A 16,233-nucleotide genomic window follows, 5' to 3' on the forward strand; every position below is an offset into this window, starting at 1 on the left:
GCCCCAGGCCCCGAGCGGGGGGGGGGGGGAAGGGGGAGGGCTGTGCGCTCCCCAGCGGACCCAGAAGTGGACTGGAAATGCTTCTGGTCCATTTCCAGGTCTGCTGCTGAGAATGCTGAGGAGCCCCCCGTGCTTCTGTGGGATACTCCATGAGCCCCAGCACTGCAGCATTCACAAGCCCCTGCTACCTAGAAACCCATGTAGAAAAAAACATTTAAAGCTGTGTCTGTCGGAATCTCCAAATCTTTCTGAATCTCTCCGAATCGATTTGGAGGGTTCTGATTCGATTTGGAGAGATTAAAGGGTCCTCTGATTCAGTTCGGATTCAGAGATTTGGCCACCAAATCGAGCTGAATCTCCACAGAATCAAATCAGGGACTGAAGCTTCACACAGCCCTAGTGTTAACAATACCAGAAAGGGATGAGGTCAAATGCATACTATATATGGATGATATAAATGTACTAGTTTGAAATAGACTTTTGATGGAAAAGTGCTAAAACATGCATAAGAGTGTGGAGAAGTGATGGGGGCTAAACTAAGTAGATCGAAAAGCACCATAATGTAAGTGGGGAACTGGAGGGACTTGGAAAAGTTGGGCCTTCAAATAAGAGAGAGAGAAATCAGAGTGCTAAGGATTCTGATGGATGCCAAAGGAAAAGGTAATGCAGCACGGGAAAAGGTGATGGCAAGGCTATGGGAAATACTTTGGTTATGGTCTGGGAGGATACTGTCCTTTGTCGGAAAAGTGGTGGTGTTTAAGGCTGCCAATTATTCTATATAGGGAATTGTATTCCCATCCTATTCTCATCTGCCTACTTTTGTAGTCTGTCTAAATCTAGTTGCAGCCTCTTTCTCCCTTCAAGCATGTCCACCTTGCCCCACATCTTAGTGTCATCAGCAAATTTGGACAGCGTGCTTTCCACTCCCTCGTCCAAGTTGCTGATGAAGATGTTAAACAGTGCGGCCCGAGGACCGAGCCCTGGGGGACCCCACTGCTCACATCTCACCAGGGTGAGTACAACCCGTCCACCACTACTCTCTGGGTGCGCCCCATCAGCCAATTTTTTACCCATCCAACTGTGCAGGCATCAATGCCACAGTCGCTTAATTTACTGATGAGGATGGGGTGAGAGACAGCGTCAAAGGCCTTCTTAAAGTCTAGAAAGACTATGTCCACAGAGACACCATTATCCAAGGATTTAGTTACTTGATCATAAAAGGCAATCAGGTTGGTCTGGCAGGACCTGCCTTTGATGAACCCATGCTGATTGCCCCTGAGCATGATCTCCCCTGCAGCCCCCCACAGATGTGCTCCCTGATGATTCTCTCCAAGATCTTCCCGAGCACCAAGGTGAGGCTTACAGGCCTCTAGTTACTTGGGTCCTCCTTCCCCTCCTTCTTGAAAATTGGGACCACATTAGCCAGTTTCCAATCCCCCGGCACCTGTCTTCTTTATCTGAAGACATGATCTAAGTGCTTTTCTATTTCCATTTGCCTTTCATGCAATATAAAAAAATTAAATAGAAATTTTGTTCAGATGAAGGAAATGAAGCATTATGCCTAAGATTTTCAAATGAAGAATTAAAAAAGCCCACATTGAGCTAATAATCATTAACAACTCATTCACTTAAGACAGACTTGCAGAATTCTACTCACCTACTTATCTAAAAAGAATCATTTATTATTTTTGAAAGGTGAGAAGAACAGTTTTATTTCCCTACCTCATCATTCCCATTATCATCATGGCTGAGTTGACTTTGTGCCTGTCCAAATAAATTTTCATGAGTTTTCAAGACTAATAACACTTATATGCAATTATAACAAATTTACCAGGCCATTGCTCAGAACCAGCTATTATTCAGTCTCTCTGGCCACATCCACATGAGACACCAACTGCGCAGTCATTTAGTAGTCCCCGCACGGTTGCCTGTGATGCTTACTGTACAGTAGCTTGTTACTACTGTGTAGTAGTGTTGCATCACGGTTTATGCGTGGTGATGCTACTGTGCAGTAGCAATGAGCTACTTCATAGTAAGTGTCTCGTGTAGACACAGCCTCTGAGTACTCCTTGAAGCCAACCCCAGTGGTAATTTTTTATCGGCAAGACTTACGGCTTTTGACTCCAAGACAGGGCCTTTAGGTCAGCGCATCCCTATAAGCCTCCATGACTCTACTAGTGAGCCCAAATTATCTCAGTTTTTAAAGCTGGATTTACCTTCTAAGGGAAGTAATGCAACCAAGAGCACATTATAATGATGCAGGCAACCTTTCCACAACAAACCAGAACTTCTTGATTCTGATGAAATACAGAATGCAGAGTTGTTAGGTCAAAATAGCCAAACGAAGATTAAGACAGAGTTCAGACCAAAAAGAGCAATAGGTCTAACCACCTGTGCTCCTCTGGAATCCACATGGTCTCTCTGTTCCTCTTTCTCTGTCTTTTTTCTGCCATTTGCTGTATTAAAAAATTAACAAATATGTCATCCCAACTGGTTACTCTTTGCCATAGCTGTTAAAAGTTAATCTCTGCTTGCTGGGGCTTCTGTTCTCTTCATCCAGGTTTTCACTCCTTGACTGTACAGCCACATTTCATTCTGGGTGGCCCATTTCATAGTAAGCTGGAAGCTACACACACTTTCTTGTGCATCATGCTCCCCTAGTCCAAGATGAAAGTTAATTTACACAACCCTAATGCACAGCAAAACATAGGAATGTGGGAAAACTGAATCATGTCATGATTGAAGCACATTTCCTGCTTTGAGCAGGAGGTTGGAATACATGACCTCTTGAGGTCCCTTCCAATGCTAATTTCCTAAGATTCTATGATCATAAAAATATCCCAAACAATCCCACATCACTCATAGCAATATATTATGGCATAAAGATCTGACTCTTGATCTTGCAAATATAGGTACTTTCTGCCAGGCATCCAGGTTTGGCCTAGCTTTGTGTAAGTATGCATGTGTGTGCGCATAGCAGATGGAAGAGAGAAAGAGTTGTATATCTCTTCCATCGCCCATATAATGAACATGAACTTCAGTCTGTTCACAGAGGGGAATGAAGCAACTGTTTCCTCCCTGCTCCCCTGGGGGGAACAAAATGTCCAGAGCGAGATGGGTAAAGGCAGGCAGATGCACGTCCACAGCTCTGTCCCTTCTCTTGCCTACAAACTTTCCAGAGCTTGCTGAACATGCAGTGCTCAGGGAGGCAGCTGGTCTCTATTCAGCAGGTTACTACACAGTGCTCCCCTTGCAGAATTGGAGTTGTACACTGCCCCTTGCTATAAGCTATGCCAAAATGATCCAATCTAGTCCAGGAATTATCTTAAGATTCCTTAAGATCCTCCACCCTAAGTCCCCATTATGCGGCTAGGCTGGTATTACACTGTGTTGCCATGCACCGCTTTGGACTCCCATGCACCACTTCGGGCCACATGGGAGCAGCTGGAGCAACTGGCGTAGCTCCTGCCCAACCCAGTTGCAAGCCAGGGACTTAGGGTCCGGCAGAAGTCGCTCCAAGGTCAGCCAAGAGGCACAGCCTCCCATGTGGTGAGGCCCAAAGCAGTGTGTGGGAACACAGAGCGGCACGGTGTTAGCAGTGCCCACACCCCTACCCGGCCCTGGCCAGCAGAGCCCAAATAACCTGTGGCTCCTGGCCCTCTTCCCCCTGCACCACATCCCCTGCCAGCAGGAAGAACCATACCTGAGCTTCGACTCTCCAACCCTGGGCTGTCTGGTGTGTAAACAGCCTCGGGGTCAGATCTGTGTGCAGACAGCCTCACGGGGCAGAAGCTTGGCCCGGATCTCAGCATCCCTGGTGTTGGAGCATACACTGGGGGCTGAGGGACTGGGCAATGTGGACTGGGAAAGGGAGTGGCTACAACACAGGGAAGGGAGAAGAATGAGAGGCTCTGAAAGCCAGGGCAGCTGTGGGCTGGATACAGTTCTCCTTCAGAGAAGCAGCCACAGGCTGGGCAGAATCATTTGGAGGGCTGGATCTGGCCTGCAGGCCATATTTTGCCCACCACCTGGCTATGCTCACCAATAAGCACAATGCTTGACAGCAGGCTTGTCATAACATCATACTCAGTAACAGAAAATAACATTTAATGCTACAAAGGAGGTTTTGAGTCTTAGTCTCAAGTAGGGAAAATGTACTGCTCTGTTGACTTCAATGCAGGTAGTTGCCCCCATTTTTCTGTTTCCTGACATTTATGAATTTAAGATCTCTACAGTTGTATTGCAGACAGGCATTTTTGGAATCCTTTTAAAATACAGCCGGCTTTAACTTTGTATTTTCTCATCACTGAAAAGTATAAATAAGAGGAGAAAGTACCACACAGGAAACCTGATGAGACACATAAAAAAGTCAGCTCCTGAGGTGTGACTGCGTGAACAAACAGCTGAAGAATTAATTTATCTCTTTGTACTATTTTCAGGGAGCTTCTAGGCCTCAGTTGATATTTTTACTATGCTGAGTGTCATTCTCCCTGACCAATACCACCTTTATAAAAATCTAATCTGTCTTGATATCTCTGGGCTTTTCTTAGCTCTGCCACATCCTTCTTTTTAAAAAAATGCAATCATATACTACTGGAATCAGAAATAGCAAGGGAAAAAAACCCCTCAAGCGTGTTAATAAGTACTGGGCATGTTTAAAGCATTTGCACCCTTGCAACTCTGATCATGAAAGAAAGAGTTTTGTGATTTTTAAAATTCTAGCTCTGAAGGTTACCTGCTGTTCAGCTACAGTAGATCATTTTGTTAATTGGTTGGACCTAACCAGCTGAAGTAGATTTGTGTTGCTTGATATTTCCCTTGAAATTAACTGCTGTAATATACTGACATTGGTTTATTGGTGATATTGCCTAAGATGTTACAACATTCAGGATTCGTGTAGATTGTGAGAAGCAGGAAAAGCACAAAGAGAGATCACCTAAGGTATCTATCAATTAAGTATGGCTATTTAAATTTGGAGCACTCTCTCTTAAATTATACAAGCATACACTGGATACAGTTGGCTATTCATTAATTTACTAATTTGGGCTTAATTAACTACCATTTTTACCCACAGCTAGAAGGACAGCTGTATCACTAGGACATTTTCATTCCTGAATTAGAACATAGAGACAAATTGGAAGGGACTTCCTGTTACCAAATCCAGTCCTCTGCTATCATAGGCACCATCTCATATAGTCCCTTTCATAAACTTACTGAGCTCCATTTTAGAAGTTAGATTTTTGCTCCCACTACTTTTATCAGAAGGCTGTTCCAGAATCTTGCTTTAATGGTTAGGAACTTTCGGCTAATTTCTTGCCTAAATTTATCCATGGCTAATTTATACTCATTTGTTTTGGTAGAGGTGTAACTGCAAATTCTGGAACCCTGGGGAAAACTTGGCAAGGTGGGCAGGGAAAGCATTACTTTGTTGCATTAGGAGCAGCCCTCTGCCCACCCTGACCATAGGAGACCAGCTGGAGAAGCCCCACACTGCCCAGCTGTAGGAGTCTGCTGCCAGGATGCAGCAGGAGCAGCCCCACACTGCTCGACCACTGGAGAGTTAACTGCCCCAAGGATTCAAAGACCCTTGTTGTTCCAGTTGCATGTTTGCGCCCAGCTCCTATGGGTGGGCCTGGGCAGCATAAGCCTGCTCTAGTTTGGCTTCTAGGGCTGGGTGGCACAGGGCTGTTCTTGCTGTGTCCTGGCACACAGCACCTACAACCAGGCAGCATGAGGCTTCTCCAGCTCAGCTCTATGGACTGAGGGGGCAGGGCTGCTCCAGATGTGGCAAAGACTCTTGAGAAGGGGGCATCATTCTGGTGCTCCCTCTAAGCTGGCACCCAGGGCTTGTGCCTCTCTTGCCTCACCTAGTAACGTATTTTGGTGCCAAAACTGAAATAGCCCCTCCCCCAGTGTGTCTAGACAGCACTCATATTTCCTCTCAGCCTTCTTTTTTGCTAAACTAAGCAAGTCAAGCTCTGTTTGTCCTCTTTTAAAAGTTCTTCATTCATTTGATCATCCTAGTAATACTTCTCTGCACATGTTCCAGGTCAAAATCAACTTTCTTGAACAAAGGTGACCAGAAATATATACTGTATTCTAGGTGAGGTCTCACCAGCGCACAGTACAATGGCATTAATACTTCCTTATCACCACTTCCCTATGCATAATACTTCCCTATGCATACTTCAATCTTATTGCTCTTCTCGTGGATGTACTGTAGTCATCCTGTGCTTGACAACTACATCCATGTCCTTCCCTTTCTGAGTCATTTCACAGAATCATAAAAAATTAGGGTTGGAAGATACCTCAGGAGGTCATCTAGTCCAACCCTATGGTCAGAGCAAGACTGTCCCCAAACTAAATTATTCCAGCCAAGGCTTTGTCTAACTGGGTCTTAAAAACCTTCAAGGATGGAAAGCCCACAACCTGTTCCAATGTTTTACTACCCTCCTAGTGAGAAAATTCTTCCTAATATCTAATGTAAACTTCTCATTTTACAACTTGAGACCATTGCTCCTTGTTCTGTCATCTGGCACTACTGAGAACAGTCTAGCTCCATCCTCTTCTGAACTACCAGCAGGTAGTTGAGGGCTGCTATTAAATCACCTGTCTTCTCTTCTCTAGACTAAATAAGCCCAGTTCCTTCAGTTTCTCCTCAGAAGTCATGTCCCCCAGCCCGCTCACCATTTTCACTGCCTTCTGCTGGACTCTCTCCAATCTGTCTCTACATCCTTTCGGGGGAGGGGGGGAGCCCAAAACTGAACACAGTACTCCAGATGTGGCCACACCAGTGCTAAACAGAGGAAAACAATCACATCCCTTGACTTACTAGCAACACTCCTACCAATGCAGCCTAGTGTGCCATTAGCCTTCTTGGCAACAAGGGCACGCTGTTGACTCATACTCAGCTTACCGTCCACTGTAACCCCCAGGTCCTTTTCTGCAGGGCTACTGCCCAGCCAGTCAGCCCTCAGCCTGTACCAGTGCATGGGATTCTTCTGTCGTAAGTGCAGGACTTTGCACTTGTCCTTATTGAACCTCAGGAGATTTATTTTGGTTCAATCCTCCAATTTGTCTAGGTCTCTCTGAATCCTAGCCCTACCCTCCAGCATATCTACTACTCCCCCCAGTTTGGTGTCATCTGCAAACTTGCTGAGGGTGCACTCTATGCCATCTTCCAGGCTGTTGATGAAGATACTGAACAAAACTAGCCCAAGGACCAACCCCTGGGGCACTCCACTTGATACCGGCTGCCAACTAGACATCGAGCCATTGATTACTACCCTCCGAGCCTGATGCTCCCGCCAGTTTTCTATCCACCTTACAGTTCATTCTTCCAGCCCATACTTCCTTAGCTTGCCTGCGAGAATGTTGTGGGAGACCATAATCAGAAGCCTTGCCAAAAATCAAGGTATACCACAGCCACTGGTCTCCACACATGCGCAGAGCCAATCATCTCATCATAGAAGGCAATCAGGTTGGGCAGGCATGACTTGCCTTTGGTGAATCTATGCTGGCTGTTCCTAATCACCTTCTTCTCCTCCAAGTGCTTACAAAAGGATTTCTTGAAGATCTGCTCCATGATTTTTCCAGAGACTGAGGTGACACTGACTGGTCTGTAGTTCCCTGGATCCTCCTTTTTAAGAAAGGGAAATATGGGCATTATGTTTGCCCTTTTCCAATCATTTAGGACCTCTCCTGATCAACATGAGTTTTTAAAGATGATGGCCAGTGACTCTGCGGTCACATCAGCCAACTCTCTCAGCACCCTCCGGGGCATCCCATCTAGATCCATGGACTTGTATATGTCCACCTTTTCTAAATAGTCACTAACCTGTTCTTTCACCACAGTTGGCTGCTCCCCTCCTCCACACTGTGCTGCCCGGTGCAGCAGTCTGAGAGCTGACCTTGCCTGTGAAGACTGAGGTAAAAAAGGCACTGACTACTTCAACCATTTCCACATCTTCTGTCACTAGGTTACCTCCCCCATTTAGTAAGGGACCCACACGTCCCCCAGCCTTCCTCTTGTTATTGAGATACTTGTAGAAATCCTTCTTGTTACCCTTAATGGCCCTTGCTAGCTGTAACTCCAATTGCACTTTGGCCTTCCTGACTTCATCCCTGCATGCCCAAGCAATACTTTTATACTCCTCCCTTGTTGCTTGTCCAAGTTTCCACTTCTTTTAAGTTTCCTTTTTGTGATTTGGTTTACTGAAGAGTTTCCTGCTAAGCCAAACTGGTCTTTTGCCATACCTGCTAGACTTTCTGCACGTCGGGATGGTTTGTTCCTGCACTCTCAGTAAGGCTTCTTTAAAGTACAGCCAGCTTTCCTGGACCCCTCTCCCCTTCAGAGTGGCATCCCAGGTGATCCTGCCCATGAGGTTACCTTCTGTGAGCAAGTTGAAGTCTGCTTTTCTGAAGTCTAAGGTCCTTACTCTGCTGCTCTCCATCCTTCCTTTCTTCAGGATCCTGAACTCAGTCATCTCGTGGTCACTGCTGCCCAAGCTGCCATCCACTACTACATTCTCCACCAATTCTTCTCTGTTTGTGAGCAGCAGGTCAAGAAGAGCACAGCCCCTAGTTGGCCGCTCCAGCACTTGCACGAGGAAGATGTCCCCAACACGCTCCAAAAACTTACCGGATTGCCTGCACACCCCTGTACAGGCAGTCCTCTGACTTACAACACAATGGGTTCCTGAAAACCGCATCTTAAGTCAAAACCTCATAACTCAGAACCAATTTTCCCATAGGAACAATGTTATACAAGGGAAATCGGTTTCTTATGACGCGCGACACAGCTGCCTTTAGCTGGTAAGTCTGTTGTGGTGGGAGGGATGGGGGAAGAAAGGGGCATGGGGGGACTGATCAATGCCCCCACAGCAAGGGAGGGATTGGGGCTAGGGACTGGAACAGGGGCTGGGGCAAAAGCTGCCCAGCCAAGGCAGAGGACTGCGGGGAGGGGGTGGGGTGGCTCCCACCACTGTGCTCCATCTGTCTGGGAGCAGCTTATCCGGTGGCTTCCGCTGCAGCTCCCACCACTGGTCCGGGGGGGGGGATGGGCGCATGTGCCCCCAGATCTGCATGGGGCTGCACTCCAGGCAGGCAGTGGAAGGTGCTGAGAGTGGAGACTATGCCCTCCTGCACTCACCCAGATAGATTTTGCCATTTTGCAGTGAGTTTGCTGCAGGCTGGCAGAGTTCCACCCTGCAGGGAGCTGGGAGGCAGCGGGAGGAGGACGGTGTTGTGTCTTATTGGGTTTTCCTACTACTGTCCCTTTAGGGGCAAAGCCCTCATGTTCAGCACTGCAGGGCTCAGTTGCTTGTGGCAGTTTTGCAGCACTGGGGACTCCATGTGCTCTGCCATGAGGAGCCAGGGGCTTTCTCAGTTTCTCTCCCTCCACAGGACTGGACTGTGTCAAGTCAGAGGCAAAGCAAGTATAAGTTCTGCATACATGTACTGAGGGCAATTGTTAAGGTCCACCCGGGATATGATTCCAGAGAATTATAATGATAAATAACTGTTAGTTCAACACAGGAGTGCCCAGAGTGTTGTTGCTGAACTCACAATATATCAGGTGGTAAGACAGGTTGCGCCACATGCATGGACATGCAGAGCACCTCCAGAAGTTAAGTAGGGGATAGGGGGATTGAGGCCCCTGTAGGGAGGGAGCTGGGCTGGGCTGGGCTGGGCTGGGGTGCTACCCAGCTGGGTGGGGCTTGGGGCCCGGGGCTCAATGCGCAGCTGCAGGGCTCCAGCAGAGAGCAGGATCGGGCCACGGGTGGCTTGTCCAGGGGAGGGTGAAGGACACTCCCCGCTGCTGCTGCGTGCACTCCCAGGGGGCAAGGGGGACCTGCGCACCCCAGATCTGTGTGCAAGGCAGGTGCAGGAGTTATTGGGAGGGCTTCAGTCTCTCTAAAATTCACCGTAGCTCCCCCATTGCCCCTGCTGCCCACCCAGAGTGCAGTCTGGTGCAGCTCTGGCCCCACCCGCTCTCGCCCTGTTTCCCTCCCCTGGGGCCTCCACAGTCCAGCCGCACCCAGTCATGCCCACTGGGCTGCAGAGGCCCCAGGGGAGGGAAGCAGGGCAGGAGCCCCCAGCCGTAGCCTGCACCTGCCCCCTGGGAGTGCGCGCAGCAATGGGGAGCGGCCCTCCTCTTCCCCCTCCCCTGGACAAGTCACCTGCAGCCCCATCCTGCTCCCTGCTGGGGCCCTATAGCTGTGCATTGTGGCCCCAGGCCCCAAGCCCCACCCTACTGGGTAACAGCCAGAGCCCAGCTGCCTCCCGCCCTCCCAGGGCCTCAATCCCCCTCTGCCCTACTTATCTTCTGGAGCTGCTCTGCAGGCAGCCTGAGGCCACATGCATTTCCATACACGTGGCTCTTCCTGTCTCAGCGCCCTCCTCCCACTGCCTCCCAGCTCCCCACAGGCTGGAACTCTGCCAGCCTGCAGGGAGCTCACTGCAAAATGGCAAAATTCATGAGTTTCTCTTGTAAAATGAGAAATCTGTGTTTGCCTCTGGTAAAAGGTAAAATCCACAGTTTACTTTGTTTTTCTGTAGGAAACAGAAAACCCGGATCCCTGCTTATGAGCTCCTGAAGCCCTGTTAATCTTGCAAGCAACAGGTCAGGCCATCAAATGTCCCCAGGTAACTCTCTCCTGCAGGCGAGTGCCAGAAAACTAACCCCTGCTAGCCTCAGCCTTGGGGTTTATGTGCCCAGGGCCCTGGCTCCTTCCAATCAGCTGACTGTCCAGGTGCCAGCTAATTCCCTCATTAGCCTGCTGCCCAGGCAACCTGAAGCTGTGGAGCTCTGCCTCAGTTCACAGGGCTCTCTAGCTAAGCTGGTTCTGTTCTTACCAGAGTAGGATTGCCTTAACACCCTAGACACCATCCATGACAGTGCTCCAGTCATGCGAGCCCCACCTAGTCTCTGTTATTCCAATCGCATCATAGTTCCATGACAGTTCCGATTCTTCCTGCTTGCTTCCCAGGCCCCATTCATTCCTGTACAGGCGCCTGAGGTATCTAGCCAATTGCCCTGGTTTCTCAGGAAGAATGAGAACGCCTCCCCTGTTGCCCTCTTTTGTTTGCTCTTCCTTGAGGTCACCAACTCCCCCACTTACCTCAGGCCTTTGGTCCACCCCCTGGTGAACCTAATTTAAAGCCCTCCTCACTAGGTTAGCTCATCATTTCTAACTGATGAGCTCCCAATTTATAACAGAATATTTGCTTATTTGTCTATTCTTGTATTTTGTACTTATGAATTTCATTCCTTTTATAGTCCTTAGATTATCCAGTTCTTTTTGTATATCCTATCTTCCATATCAATGAGGCCCCGTAATTTTGTGTTATCAGCAAATTTCATATAGACAAGCCCCACCCAAATGGCTGGATATAGACTTGGCAGTCAAGTGAGTGGCAGCAGCAGTGTGAAAGCTAACACAGCTATTGCATTTACAAAGGAGGACAAGTAAATAGCACATTTACTTGTGATTAGCTACTGCGCGGCAGTGCTTCTGTAGATGCCTGACCGGGAGCAAACGGGCTTCCAGTCACCCAGCCAGCAGGCGGTGGGAGATTGCTCCCTGCCCCCAGGAGCTGCCTCCAACTGGCACAGGCTCTGCTGCTGGAGCCCAGGCAGGGAATATGCCCTGGCAGCAGGAAGCTCCCAGCCCCCTGCTCCAAGATTGCAATCTGGGAGCAGGGGCTGGGAGATCTTTATCAGGATAAGGATCTCCCAGCCCCCACTCCTTGATTGTGGAGAGGGGGCTGGGAGCTCCCTGCTGGTGGTAGCTGGGAAGCCTGTTCCCAACCCAGCTCCACGATCTCAGAGGTGGATGGGGAACAGCCTCTCCAGCCTCTCCAGCATGATCATGGAGCTGGGCAGGGAACAGACTCTCAGGCCCCCACCCCATGATCATGGAGTGGGGTCTGGGAACTATCCCAGGCAGGGGCAGATCCTAGCCCCATGCCCCATTTGAGTTATCAAGGCACAGGGCTTGGAAAGAACTGCAAGGGTGAGGCAGGTCCCAGCCTCTGCCCCATCCACTACTGGGGCTGCTAGCAGAGAGCCCCTGGCTAGGGGGGGATTCCCTGCTAGCTGCCCCACCGGTGGATGGGGCAAGGGACTGTGACCTGTCCCTGCCCCTCCCCTGGAGCTCTTTCCAAGTCCCCTGCCCCTGATCGGGGAGTCAGGGCCAAGGGATCACTGATGCCAGGGCAGGGGGACATTGTCCCTGCCTGGGCTTTGGTGGCAGAGCCTGCCCCAGCAGCAGACAGCCTCCTGGGGGCAGGGAGCAATATCCCATCCCTTGCCAAGAGACAGCTGTCTCTTGGCCACATGCCCCCTGCCAACCCCCCAAGCTAGCACCCAGGGGAAGCCTAGAGGTCCCCCTGGCTGCTGCAGAGGGCTGATGCAGGACCAGCAGGGGTGGAAGCAAATTGCTGCCATGAGCAGCAAATCTGCTCCTGAGTCCCTGCAAGTGTAAATACCTGCCTGGAAGTATACACTCATGAGTAGTTTACTCACGAGTAAACTGCTCCTAGATCTAATGCACGTGTAGAGGCACCTACTGACTATTCACATTGCTCATCTGCTCCATGGTAACTGTCTATGTGCATGTGTTTTGCTCTGTAGTAATGAAATAACAAATTGCAGAAGTTTACCTCTTAATTTAACAGATTTTAAATTGCCATTTAAAGTTTGAGAACCCCTGACCTATGTCATTTATGAGTTTTTGTAAATTTTAGACAACGACTCTGAAACTTGCTGCTGGCAGTGTATCTGTGTTACTACAGACTCTGTCTTCTAAGCACTGTCCCAGAATCATTAGCAAACAGGCACTTCTTTGATTCTAAAACTGTAACTGCCTCCAGCTAACAGATCTTTATTTTAAAATAATGGATTTTCCAATTTTAAAAGAACCAAACACACTTCACTGCCATGTGTAGAAAAAGCACACGTAAACGGACCTTTGCCTTGGTGAACTTGTTTTTATGCGTTTGCCAGAACCAAAAACACAGTGGATCACTTTATCCATTGACTCCAGCTCACTATTACCATTAAAGCATCTAGTGGATTATTTTTTAGCATAGTCCTTTGAAGGTGACACATTTATGCATACACATGGTTTCCAATCCTTACAGTGCTGGTAAAAAGAGCTTTGTTCTTCCTGTATAAATGGGAACTAGAATGAATATTTACAGGATACAAATAAACAAGGAAGAAAATAAATTATTATTCATTTTCTTACCAGAATGTCTTTAATGGCAATTTGCATCACTTTTTCAGCTTCATTTATCTCCAGAGGCCTAGCAATGGATTCTGTTCTCACTTCCTACAAAAGACAAACAGACCACTATACTCAAGCACTGCACAAGAAAATTAATATTCACAGAACTGAAGGTGGTCAAGCAACTGTGACAAAGCTATTTTCATAATAAATTAAATAGAATGTAATATTTATATACCACTGCTCAGAGGATATCACAAAATGGGAACCTATCAAAAAGGTCAGAGTTTCCAGAGGTCAGGATTAAGAATGAGCAATTAAGACTTAATTTCAAAATGGGATGAATTTTATTCCTCTGAGCTGAAAGTATCCTTACAGGTGCAGTTTTAGTCCCCTGCCATTAATGTTAAAGGAAATATCCCACTTACCTTGTTCAAAAAGTACCTCAGAAAAATTATTTTTTTGTCTTAAAAAGGTGATCCATAGCTGAGAATCATACAACTGATCTACTTGAACCATATAAGCAGAATGTTTCAACTATCCTAACTGAGGAGCATTCAGAACTGCTCTTATGAAGACAGCTAGCAGAAACAATCAGCAGGTACTTCCCTCCATGCCTCCTCACACATCGCGTAATGTAGATGGTCAGCATTTCCTACTCTGCTGACCAACTGACTGAGAATCAACATCCATCACCAAAACTAGTGCACTTAGCTTGCATCACAGAGGATGTGAATGTCCCTGTTAGCCTGGTCAGTTTATGAGGGAAAGAACATTCAGTTAACATCTGTCTGTATAATATTTTAGGCAAAGGTGTTTGCCAGACCAAGCCATTCCTGAAAAATGAATGCGTCTCAAGCTCAACATAAGTAAAAATGTCTTTCATTAGCAAACAGCTTGATAAGAAGTAGAAATCTCACTACAACCATAGGCAGAATATATAAATTAGAGGACTTCAGCAATACCCCAGCCTCTCTTTTTACTAGGCTGCTCCTTAAGAAAAGGGGAAAATAAAGAGGACGCATATTTGAATGACAACCTAGTAATACCTTGCTTATTTATAGAATGGCTGACCCAGAATCTCAAAGGTTTTGCAAATGTCACTGTTTTAAGCCTACCCTATGAAGTAAGTATTATAATCTCCATGATATGGATGCAGAAACAGAGGTAAGTGTAACCCAAGCTTACAAAGAAATTTACTGGTCAGTGAATACCTGTCTTGTATGCATACCAGCACAGCCTCTGGCTTCTTTACTTTTCATTCCATCCAGGAAGAGCACACACCAACTGCTGAAACTTCCTTAGCCTGACGAAGGGTTTTTGAACCCGAAAGCTTGCTTAATAATTGTTTTCCAACTATTTACATTGGTCTAATAAAAGATATCAGATTCAACCAAAGAACCTTTTCTGCCTATGTCCTTAGACCAACACGGCTACAACTTACACCCCTGTAATAGTCTACACATGCACCCATATTAGGTGCAGTAAATTAATGAACTTCACTGTAGGATCATACTGTCTGGGACAAGTACTATCCTACAGCGGAGTAATTAGGTGCGCTCAAATGCATATGTAGACTGTGACCAGGGCTGGCTGGGGAACGAAGGTGCTGCCTGCCACCTAACACCACACTGTAGCACCCTCATGCCCCAGGCAGCCCCTCCACCTCCCGACACCACCACCCAGAGCCCTGGGATGACCCCCCAGATCCCCTGACAGCCTGGGGCTGCTTAGCCCCAGCTCAAATTGTTGCAGTCCTGGACACACGTGAAGATGCTGTGCCTGGGAAGCAGCCGACTCCAGCACAAACTGCACCAGGGTTTACAGGTGCATTAATAGCACGTGTAAGCTGCGCTTAAAATTATCAAATTAAGCAAAGTATTTTACTGGAATTGTTTCGAGAGCAACTGCTTTTCCAGGCCCACAGACAAGTTAGGCTCTCTCTCAGGGCCTTGTCACACAGGTGTGGGACATGACTTCCTAGATACAACATCTGGGGGAAATTCTGCTCATGACCATCTGCTTTCTTCTCTCTCTCCTTGTTTGCAAATTTAGAACATCCCTATGGCAAATACATGTTTAGAAAAGTAAACTTGGGAAACACACACATACATATATTTATTAGTGGTCTTTTTAATGGCATGTAGTGGCTGCAAATAGGGAAGAGGAGCTATTGTTATATAATCAGCCAGTCTTCCACAAGCTACCAGTGGTTTGGGAACAACTGGTCTATTTGTTTCCATTCTTTCATTGTATCTTTCACTGATATTATCTAGGTAACTATCTTAGCTCTGATTGTCCTACAGGTTGGATTTTCTCTCTCTCTGCAGCCTGCAAAAATGGGATGACTGGCTGAGCTACAGATGTTGAGCCCATCTATAATAATGAAGGTCCCGCTCTACAAACTGCTGTGCTCCTCCTTGGCAGTGTCAAGTGCTCTTGACAGCCACTGAAATCAACAGGTGTTAAGGCTACAGACACCTCTCAAAGGGTTGGCTACATAATTTTCCCTTTAGGGCAGGGGTGTCCAACCTTTTTGAATGCGGGGCCGGATCACAAACTTTTTATCCCCCAGTGGGCCAGCAAGCCATATTCAAAGACATCACAGGAAGTGGTATCATATCAGGAAGTGATGTCACGTGACCTTTGACACCAATGAAGTTGCAGGGGTTGACATGGTGCTGGTTGACATGGCATGCGTGCCCAGGTTGACATGGTGCTGCAGGAGCCGCTTGGCTACAACTGGGCTGACCTGGTGCTGGAGAAGCCGCGGGGCCAGGCCGGGGTTAACCTGGGGCCCGCCCGGCCTGCCGGTGCCATGCCTGGGTTGACAGGGTGCTGCAGGACCTGCCTGGGCAGAACCGGGTTGGCACTGGCCAAGAAAAGCAGCATGCAGCTGAAGCTGGCTTCCCATGTGCTGTTGGAGATGGGAGGAGGCCGGCCAGGTCTGTCCCAGCCAGCAGAAGTGGCGGCGGAGCCTTGTGCTGCTCGGGACTGACTG

At 47.8% G+C, this 16,233-nt stretch overlaps 1 protein-coding gene across 7 annotated transcripts in view; it reads right to left on the bottom strand.

Moving 5' to 3' along the window:
* CLUAP1 (clusterin associated protein 1) overlaps positions 1–16,233 on the bottom strand; it is a 235,725-nt gene that overhangs the window by 157,061 nt on the left and 62,431 nt on the right. For 6 of the 7 annotated variants that reach the window (XM_025192194.1, XM_025192195.1, XM_025192196.1 and 3 more), the window contains exon 6: positions 13,254–13,337. The exons of the other annotated variant lie outside the window; for it this stretch is intronic. In XM_025192194.1, coding sequence (XP_025047979.1) covers positions 13,254–13,337 — 84 coding nt within the window. The remainder of the gene's footprint in view (positions 1–13,253; positions 13,338–16,233) is intronic. 7 annotated transcript variants of the gene reach the window in all.

Source organism: Alligator sinensis, unplaced genomic scaffold (genome assembly GCF_000455745.1).
Source record: "Alligator sinensis unplaced genomic scaffold, ASM45574v1 scaffold1297_1, whole genome shotgun sequence".
Lineage (NCBI taxonomy): Eukaryota > Metazoa > Chordata > Crocodylia > Alligatoridae > Alligator > Alligator sinensis.